This window comes from Sorex araneus, chromosome X, assembly GCF_027595985.1.
Source record: "Sorex araneus isolate mSorAra2 chromosome X, mSorAra2.pri, whole genome shotgun sequence".
Lineage (NCBI taxonomy): Eukaryota > Metazoa > Chordata > Mammalia > Eulipotyphla > Soricidae > Sorex > Sorex araneus.
Window position 1 is genome coordinate 52,577,835 of NC_073313.1, and position 10,862 is coordinate 52,588,696.

General features: G+C 39.2%; 1 protein-coding gene across 1 annotated transcript; it reads left to right on the plus strand.

Annotated features, from left to right (window-relative positions):
• The first annotated feature begins 566 nt into the window (after nucleotides 1-566).
• Nucleotides 567-6,393, plus strand: LOC129400163 (phosphatidylglycerol--prolipoprotein diacylglyceryl transferase-like). Its single transcript, XM_055123568.1, has 5 exons — nucleotides 567-665; nucleotides 1,928-2,010; nucleotides 2,631-2,751; nucleotides 4,622-4,735; nucleotides 6,287-6,393. The coding sequence occupies exons 2-5, from the start codon at nucleotides 1,936-1,938 to the stop codon at nucleotides 6,298-6,300; spliced, it is 324 nt and encodes a 107-aa protein (XP_054979543.1). The 5' UTR covers nucleotides 567-665; nucleotides 1,928-1,935; the 3' UTR covers nucleotides 6,301-6,393.
• The last annotated feature ends 4,469 nt before the right edge of the window (nucleotides 6,394-10,862 follow it).

A 10,862-nucleotide genomic window follows, 5' to 3' on the forward strand; every position in this document is an offset into this window, starting at 1 on the left:
GACTGGGACGGAAGGAGCCAGAGGCCATGTGAGACACACGTCACCGTGCCTGCATTCTGGTGTTGCCACGTGCACTTGGAAGGCTTGGGATTGGTTGGTGGGGTGGACCTCCCTCCTCCAAAGTCCTATTTAAGTGCACCAAGAAGGTTGACTCCATTTTATTTCCTTCCCATTTCATCAGCTGACCAGCTCTCTGCATTGCTGCAGCAAGTGTAAGTGTTACTGGGTGTGCAAGACTGAGCCTAAGGGAGACACAGTTGCCTTCTGGTGTGTCTTCGGGCTGCAGTGAATGGAAGGTCCTCTTCCTCCTCCAGAAGCTCCCTGCACTAGTGGCAGGACTGGGACTTGGAGGACAGTGGGTCTCGGAGGGGAGGGTCAGATGAAGAAGGGGTAAGTCTTGTGGGTGTTAGTGAAGTATCTGAATACTGGGGGCACAAACAGGACAGGTTGTGGGGTCTTTGGTGGGGCCCAAGGTAGGGCCTAGGGCTGCCGTGACTTCATTGAGCACACGAGAGCAGTACGCATGCTCGGTGCTCTGTGTGCCACTTGATGTGGGGGCGGGAGCACAGAGTTCCGGGTGCTGGACTGTGAAGTGCGGAGCTGTGCTGTTGACTTCTCTCGGATTTTTCTTCTATTGCTCTTTCTCACCAGCTGAGACACACAAGGTAGGGTCCCAGATGGATCTTCCCAGCAGCTTAAGTGTGAGGGAGGAAGGGGGGGAGTCAGAAGGAGGGTCAGGAACGAGATGGGTGGCCAAGTGGTAGAATCTTCTTCAAGGTCATTGACTAAATTCCATCTTTCCGGGCATTTTTCTGACAATGGGAGGAAGCTGCTACTTGAGGTGTTTAAAAAGCAGGGAGGAGGTGGGGTAATGGGGGTGCTTGCGGCTTCTTCTGCGCACACCAAATGCCTGTCTTCTCCCTTTCTTTGTGCGGGCTTCTGATGTGAGTACCCACTTCTGTCTAGGGCCGTTTTCTGAGTTATTTTGGGAGTGGGGGGGTTGCTCCCTGCACAAACAGTGCTAAGAAGGCCTTGGAATCACTCACGTCAGTATTGTTCAGTGTCTAGGCTCGGAGATGCACTGCTGCTTGGTATGGGGATATTGGGGGTCACTGTGGTCAAATCCGGGGCTGCTGTCAGTGTCTGAGCTCGAACTGGGTTCCTCCTTCCCTGTGTCCCTGACTGCCCAGCTATCTTTGTGGCTCCTAGGAAAGATCTTTAGCGTGATTTTTGTTGTTTTGGTTCACTCTGACCGTGCTGGAGCCTACTTCTGGCTCTGTGCTCGGGTGGGTGGACTCTGAGCCTCCTGCATGCACAGCATGTACTCACCCCACTGAGCATCCTCCCGTCCTATAAATATTTTTAACCTGTATTGTGAAGCATGCTTTTGCCAAATTGTCCTTGGCAAAGGGGATTTGTCAACAGCCAATGAGGATTGATGTGATTGAAAAAACTGACCATCAGCTTTCATTTCAGACTTTAAAATCTTACTTGGCTTGAAAAATAATCAACAGTTGGCCATGCAGAGTTCGTCGTGTAGCCCTCCCCTTAACACATAGACTGGCTTCTGGTTTCAATGATCAGTTATTAGTGGTAAAGTACACTTTAAAAGTATCTATTAGGAAGAAAGAGAAAAAACACTATGATGTATCTTTTATTATAGAATGCTATTAGAATTAAAAAAATTCTACAATATAACAAAAAATTTATACTATCATTATTGTTAATTTGTGTAGCTAAGGCATAATTTAACCTAATATAGATATATATGTAAAAGAGCTTACTTTACATCTATATAGCAGGTGGAAAAATTAGTATTATTTGCTCTTTCAGGCTTCCGCTGCCAGTCTTAGGTACCCTAAGCCTAGGAATAAGGCAGACCTAATGGATAGATATTTCTTTTTTATTCACATTTTTTTACTTTCAGAGAGAAATATGAGTGCCAGAAAGAGAACAAAACTCAGCCCACGGGAGGATGATGAGGAATCTACCAGATTGGTTCCTCCACAGGTAATCTACCATCTAACTTCCATGGGCAGAAGTGTACTTTTACTTGGGGTAAAAAAGATCAAAACACTTGTTAATGAACTTGGTTAAATGGGTGAAAAACAAATCCAGTAAGTTAGGTATGAAACAAGATAATTATGTTTAGTCTTGTCTTTATATAGAGTTATTAGAATCTAGTAATTATCCATAGAAATTTAATGTTGTGATTATTAGTAAACAAAAAGTTAAAATGGTTTTTGGCATTGTTCATACTTAAAGATAACCTCTTAGAGCATTTTTCATATAGTAAAACTTACTATTAACAGAATTAGAGGAGTTGTAGTGATAGCACAGCGGGTAGGGCCTTGTATACGGCCGACCTGGATTCGATTCCCAGCATCCCATATGGTCCCCCGAGCACCGCCAGGAGTAATTCCTGAGTGAAGAGCCAGGAGTAAACCCTGTGCATTGCCAGGTGTGACCCAAAAAGAAAAAAAAAAGAGTATTTAGAAATATTTTAAGAAAAACCACTTCAGATTTGTGATTAGTTACCTCCCTGTATGTATGCATGTATGTATATATATTTATTTATTTGAGTTTCCTGATATCTAAGTATTAATACTTTTATTCATAACTACTCTGAGGCCCCCCCGAAAACAGTCGAAAAGAAACCTCTAATGGAAGAAACACTGATTGAGATTCCTGATACTGACTCTGAGGAAGAGATTGAGGAGGGAGGCAAGCCGTCGTTCCGTGAAAAAGAGAGTATGAAGAAATATTTTTCTATTTTATTTATGATGTTATTCTAGTAAAAGAATAAATAAGGCACCCCTGAAATTAGACAGAAAATTAGTAAAGGGAAGGTATGGTTTTTTGCCAACTGCTGTTTCTCTTAAGTGTCTTTCCCTCTTTGAACATTTACCAATCCCATACTTTAAATTATTTGGCATGCTTGGAAAATCCAGTCCCTTTAAAGCACTCTATATATTAGTAAATGAACTGAAATGAAACTGAGACAAACTGTATTTTACTAGTTACTTTGTTTTTGGAATGGTGTTTTCTGGATTTTTAATCATCATATTAAACTTTTAACAAACGGAAATTAGGTTATGGATTTTTAAGTTTCCATAGTGTAGTGTAAATAAAAATGTGAATTACTTCGCTAGTTGGAAAATTCTTCAGCATTTTTGTCCTTTTGAGCCATGATGTAGTCGTCATATAATTTAGCTCTTTACTGTCTAATTGCCAGTGTATTCCCCACCCACTCAAAATAAGGGTGGCCTCATAAATTTTATTAATATAAGAAGAGGAAATTGAAGAGTGAGGAACATTTTCTTATATTCAATCATTATGCCTAATAATATGCGGTATAGTACAATTTCTGGATCTGTGATCTACTCCAAGACCACCCATTTTATTTAGTTGTCATCTTTTTTTTTAATTCTTTTATTGAATCACCATGTGGAAAGTTACAAAGCTTTCAGGTTTAAGTCTCAGTTATACAATGCTCAAACACCCATCCCTTCACCAGTGCACATATTCCACCACCAAGAATCACAGTATACCTTCCTCCTTCCCCCCACCTCCCCAGCCCCCACCCCACATGTGTAACTGGTAAATTTCACTTTCACTTTACTTTGATTACATTCAATATTTCAACAAAAATTCACTATTATTGATTTGGAGTTTCTCCCCCTTAAAGTCGATCTGCTGAAAAGAAAGCATTTGGTAATTTGTTTTCCATTGCTGAGAATGAGGAGATATGAGGTCAGGAGGCCGCACTAGCAGCAGCACAGTTTTGGATTTCTGTATTTTAGTATTTTAGTAACTAAGTCCAGAGAAATGTCATCTTGTGGTGTCCACTTGCCTGTAGCTGTGCCTCATAATTTTTGTATTTTGTGACATTTTTGGGGGAATCCTATTCAGTTTTGTAACTGTAACTCAATTTAGGTTTGTCTCATCCTACTAATTTATTGTTGCTTAATCAGGTAATATACTAGATATTGACAAGTAATGTACCCCATCTGACAGAATAAATAGGAAAATGATAAGCCTTGAGCTCATAATCTTGTCAAAGATAGTCATGTAAATGAGAGTTTATCTCAATGATAAGTGCATATTAGAAGAATATATAGCCTATCTGTATGCTAGCTAAGTTAACCTTAAAATTTTATTTATTTGGGCTGGGGGCATCCCAAGCAGTGTTCAGAAGGTCTTAAGCCACTTCTGGTGATATTCAGCCTACACCTGATGATGCTAGACTTAACCATGTAGCTCTGTATGAGTCCGGAAAAAACTAACTCCCCTGCTCAATTGAAATAAATTTTAGAACAATAAATAACTTCAGGGATGGGGTTGGTTGCAGATGAAAACTTTGGATTTAGTCTCCTGAAATGCTTGCTGCTTGCTTCTTGAGTACCCACCCCCAGTTCCATAGGATACAACTCAAAACAAAACAAAAAAGAGCTTACTTCATAAAGGAGGTGCTATGTGAGATACACAACTTCTTGCTTTTCTAGCAGAAAACTTTAAAATATTGAATTCTATGTATTATATTTATTGTAATACCTACAGAGTTTTTTTAGTAGCATTGTAATTTACTTGTTATGTTAATAACTCTCTTTACTTATATAAGAACCTGAAGTGGAAGATGAGGAAGACCCGGAAGAGACTAAAGGGGAGTGTGGGGATGACCCTGATGATGAGAAAGAGGAGATGCCATTTATGCCTTCGACAAGTGCAGAAGCAAGTATGTATGCTAAGTATGCGCTAAATGTGCACTATGTATCCAACAAGTATGCAGGTCATGGGGCTGCTCTTTGCTATTATTCTTTAGTAACAAATAGCACTTACAAGAATTATTTGAAGGGTACTTCAGATAGAAAGACGCTTGATTCAGAGACATTTTCAAGGAGAAATTAAGTTAAAATTTCATCATGCAGTTGAACATGAAAATATTGATACTTTGAAACAGAATTTCTTTACATCTCTAAACAAGACATCAAATACCTTAAATTTGTTTTTATTCAATAGTTTTCAATTTAATTTATTTTTGCAGTAGTGTCAAAGTTTATGACATTCATGCACAAAGTTACTTTAAGTACTCTTTTCATTTCACCTTTTAATGACCACACCTGGCAGTACTCAGGGCTTGCTCCTGGCCCTGTGCTCAGGGATCATTCCTGGTCGTGCTTATGGGACCATATGCGATGCCTGGAATCAAACCTAGGTTGACTGTGTATAAGGCAAACACCCTTGTACTATCTCTATGACCAATCAAAACTTTTAAAAATACATGAATTATATAATATACACCAGTACGAATTGGATAGCTAGAAAACATGGTGGTGATTTTTTTCTTAATTTGCCAGAACTGTTTATGAAAAGTAGTTAATATTTTAAGGTCATATATACTTTTTTTTTTGCTTTTCGGGTCACACCCAGCAATGCCCAGGGGTTACTCCTGGCTCTACACTCAGGAATTACTCCTGGCGGTGCTGGGGGACCATATGGGATGCTGGGAATTGAACCCAGGTCGGCCGCGTGCAAGGCAAATGCCCTACCCGCTGTGCTATCACTCCAGCCGCCCCCCCCCCTTTTTAAGGTCATATATTTTCAATTTCTAGTTTTGTTTGTTCATCTTTTAAAATTGTGAGCAAAGCTGAGAAATTGGAGAAAACCTATTGGGTGATCCTGAAATCTTTGTCATATAAACTGCCATATGCCTGAGATCTAAAAGTAGTTGTATGACTGCATAGACTGGGACAATAGGTGCAAATTTAACAGTTGACCACATTTCTAGAAATATACCAATATGAATTTTGAACTAGGTCAATGAAATACCTTTGCACAAGACAGACAAGTGCAGTACTATTCTTTTGCCTTCTCTGTAGTTAAACACTTTTAAGTAGGACACTACTATTTTGGTTAATTATAAGAAAACTATTTCAAATCAATGCATTTAACTAACAAATTGCTTTGGTCCTTGAAGTTTTGTTTTCATTTTAAATAATTTCATTGACCATTTTTGCTCCCTACTTATAATTATCATTTAAATAGATTCATAGGATTTATCTGATCTGTGCTAAGATTATTTCCTTAAACCACCAGAAAATGGTGTGTTTCAAAAAAACTGTGCTCATATACCTGAAAATTGATAATGATCATAGAAGCATACACTAGGATTAGGGTTAATAGACTGAATTTCATCTTCTAAAAACAGCAATGTCATGTACTTTGTGTACTTTTATTGTCATATAAGGAAGGTTCTAAATAATGTTTCCATCTGTTTGTATTTTAGGTGACAAAGAGTAGTCAATGAATTAAAAAGAAGAGACATATTACATATGCTGTAATATTGACAATATGAGCTGTTAAATACTCTCAATAAAGTTCTACCTATACTCGTGGATGTTTTATTAAATCTGTTCATAGGAACTTGAGATACTATTGTAAGTTGTATCTTAAAAGACTCTTTATGTCCTATTTAGAGTGGGTGTTAATTAGAAGTTCTATTCATTTTTATATATAGTGTTTACGTTTGGAAAATTTAGTAACCTTATTTAGAAAATTTTATTTCCATATCGTTTTGCATTTTCTAAAAACACAATCATACCATATGCATATAAGGATAGTTAGTTTTGTTTTGTTCTGGGGCCACACATGACCATGCTCAGGGCAAACTTCTGGCTTGGAGCTCAGGGATCACTTCTGATGGTGCTTGTGGAACCATATGGGATGTCAACGATTGATCCCAGGTTGTTATCTGCAAGGCAAGATCCTGATCTGTTGTACTATCTCTCCAGATCAAGTTTATTGGTTTAGTTTTTAAAATTTACACTTGGCGGAGAAGTCTCTTCCCAATGGTGTTTTGAGGCCTTTGAGCTGCTCCAGTCACACGGCAGGTAGAGGTAACATATATAATCCAGTTCTGGTACATAGTCCTTGCCTTTTGACAGTGCTTGGGCCCAGTGGTTCTGGGGGCACCCTGGATAAACCTATTTGGTGCTTGTGGGATATGCAGTGCTGAGGACTGAATTCTGGGTGTTTCTACTGAAAGGCATGTGCTTCATTCCTTTGAGCTATCTCATCAGTCATATTTGTCTTTTATTACCTGTTCTTACGGCAATGTAACTTTTTATTATGTTGATAGAAATTATGATAGAGAAAGTCCTTGTCATATTCCTTATCCTAAAGGGAAAACTTCCAACATAACAATGATATATGCCATAATTTACTAAAATATCTTCTAGATAGATTTCCTTTTTTGTTTGTGAAGTGTACATACAATGAATATTTGCTGAACTTCAAGAAAGACTGGTTTCCTATCAAGATCATCCAATATTACTCAATTGATATGTTAGTTTGACATTATTAGAATAAGCCCAATATAAATCATGATATATTGTCCTCTTTATATATTTCTGAATTTTTTTTATTTTACTGATTCACCATGAGATACAGTTACAAGCTTTCATGTCTGAGTTACAATCACACAATGATCAAACACCCATCTCTCCATCAGTGCACATTCCCCACCACCAATATCCCCAGTATACCCCCACCTTTCCCACCCTCCCCCTGCCTCCATGGCAGACAATATTCCCCATACTCTCTCTCTACTTTTGGGCATTATGGTTTGCAATGCAGATACTGAGAGGTTATCATGTTTGGTCCTTTATCTACTTTCGGCACACATCTTCCATCCCTACTGATTCCTCCAACCATCATTTTCTTAGTGATCCCTTCTCTATTCCAGCTGTCCTCTCCCTGCCCGCTCATGAGGCAGCCTTCCAACTATAGAGCAATCTTTCTGACCCTTCTATCTACTGTCCTTGGGTGTTGTTCTCGTATTATGTTATTTTATACTCAAACAAATGAGTGCAGTCCTTTTACATCTGTCCCTCTCTTTCTGACTCATTTCACATAGCATGATAATTTCCATGTCTATCCACCTATAAGCAAATTTCATGACTTCATCTCTCCTAACAGCTGCATAGTATTTCATTGTGCAGATGTACCAAAGTTTCTTTAACCGGTTGTCTGTTCTCAGGCACTTGGGTTGTTTTCTGGATTATTTTGAACAAGATTTTTGTTTAGGGTTTTGTATCTTTTTGTTCCTAGTTGAAATCAACATATTTAATGCATCACAGATGAACCATATAACTGTTTACAGATACACATTTAAAGCACAAGAATTCAGAAAAGTTGAAGATATAAGTACAGATAAGAGCTATTCTGCACAAAATAGCTAAATAAGTGTTAGTATGCTTATTATTGCTCTAAAATGAACTTCTTTACCTGGAAAAATCAGAAATTTTAAATATAATTTCAAAATATAATAGAAATTATTCTTTGTTGTTTTGGGGCCACACCTGGCTATGCTCAGGGATTATTTCTAGCTCCATGCTCAAGAATCACTACTGGTGGTGCTTGAGGGCCCCTATGTGATACCAGGGACTGAGTGTGGGTCTGTCACATACAAGACAAGTCCCTTATCTACTGTAATCTATATGAGCAGGGCTCTTATGAAATTTTCAGAAGCAAAATTAGACCTGTAGAACTAGCAGGGAACAAAAAAGCTACCCACTACACCCCATGCAGGATTCCCTTTTGTTAGGAGGTGTTCTTTGCACACATGAATGATTCTCATTATGTGAAGATATAAGTACATTACTGAAGAGAGAGAAAGTGCAGCCTATACCCAGCTTCTCCCATGTTACTGTGAGGCAGCCTTTCCCTGTAATGCCTATCCTGACTGGATGCACAGCCTTACTTCAATCGCATCACTGTCTCATGCCCTTTTCCTGCAAAATGAAGTAAGCATTGTCTTTGGCATCTTTTCTCCTAGTATATACACATAAAGTTGACTTTCAAAATATTGTAATTATTATGTAGGAGGGAGAAGTGACTCCTACTAAAAGAAATAAATATACAGTAAACATACTGCATAGCTTGTGAATTAAGTTACAGGTCATCTGTCTCTTGGCTATCTCATCAATTGATGTGGGTGACTTGAGCAAAGTGGAGAGCAGGAAGGTATCTCGAAAGAATAGTGTTACTGCCTTCATGTCCTATGCACCTCAGTTACAGAGGCAATTGCTCTTTACCAGTTAAGACTGGTAAAATTTGCCATGAGGACCTATCTGGCATGTACACTAGCATCCCAACAGTTCAATAAGGCAATCATCAAGCTGAACCTTAAGTCCTCTTGATGCATATGGCATGGGAATGGGTCCCCACCAGCCAAGTATCCAGGAAGCCATTGACTCAGGCTGGAGCAAGGAATTGCTCTTTGTAGGAAAAGGCATAAAAACCTTTGCCCAGGTTTTCAGGAACATTGCTTTTACTCACTGAAATGAATTTCAGGAGGAGATAATAGAGAAGTAAAATGACTGAAACTTGATCATGAACAACTTTGTAACTGTACATCTTATGGTGATTCCTTTTAAAAAACAAAATGTAGAAATATGAGGTGAGATGGAAGAAAAGAGAGATATATTCAAAAAGAGACCATGGGCTTCTCCAGAGGGGGAAAAGCTGAAAGTCCACATTTTAGGTTGAGATGTATGTGACCTCCGCAAGACAGATAGTGTGCCATAAAGTAAAACAAAGGAATAACTTATGTCAGATTGAGATGCCAGCAACATCTAAGAAAGAAAATGAGATTTCGTTGTCTTTCAAAAGTTTGCTTTATAATAGGACTTTTCCTAAACTGCTCAACCTGGAGCTTCGTAGGTTGCTAGGGCATCGTCAATGGGAAGAGCCTTGGACCCTTGATAGTCTTCTCATTTTTTTTGTTTTGGAGCCACACATGACAATGCTCAGGGCTTACCCCTGGTGGGCCTTGAGGGATTACATGGGGTGCCAGGGATCGAACTTGTGCAAGCTGCATCCTGCCTTCTGTATATATATAAAATAGGCTCCAGCCCCTATTTTCATATCCTGATCTTGGCCTTTAGTTTCGCTTGAAGCTTCTCACTTTCTGATGCAGGGAGGTGCCTCAGTTTCTGCACTTGGGTGGTGTCTCATTGTCTTCAAAGAGTTCATTCTGGCTGAGGAGTCTGGCTTTCTTGTGTCTGGGCAGCTTCAGAGCTGGTGAATGAGCAATTTCTTCTGTGGAAAAACTTATCAACAGTCCCCCACCATACCATTCATCTTCTACAATATTTTAATTGGCAAAATTTGATATTCAAATAGTCATTCTGTGTTTAATTTGTAGATGATTATGTTCCAAATTATAAACCATTACATACATTCTTGTGCCTTTATAGTTTTGCTTGCTTTACAGTCTAGTGGCTCCAGTACAGTACACAGTAGTTAAATATACCTGAAATGTTTCAGACATTTTTTACCTGTAAGTAAGAGGGATGGGGGGATTTCAAGGGACTGAGCATAGCTTTGCACGGAGGAGAGACCGTTTGATCGGTAGAACCTTGTGGTCTCCCAAGCACCGCCTGGAGTGAACTCCAGAAGCTAATCCAGGGGTAGCCCCTGAGCACTGCCGTATTTGGCCCAAAAATCAAAAACAAAGAAAACCCATAAAAGCAAAAAAATACTTCACTAGTATGTTTAAAGAAAGTCACATTCTGAGCTGGAGCGATAGCACAGCGGGTAGGGCGTTTGCCTTGCACGCGGCCGACCCGGGTTCGAATCCCAGCATCCCATATGGTCCCCTGAGCACCGCCAGGGGTGATTCCTGAGTGCATGAGCCAGGAGTGACCCCTGTGCATCGCCGGGTGTGACCCCCCAAAAAAAAGAAAAGCAAAAAAAAAAGAAAGTCACATTCTATTTCTGGATTTTTATATTTTTATTTAAATAGGTGCTGAATTTTGTTAAGAGCATTTACACGTGAAGTAATTATTTACTCTTTCATT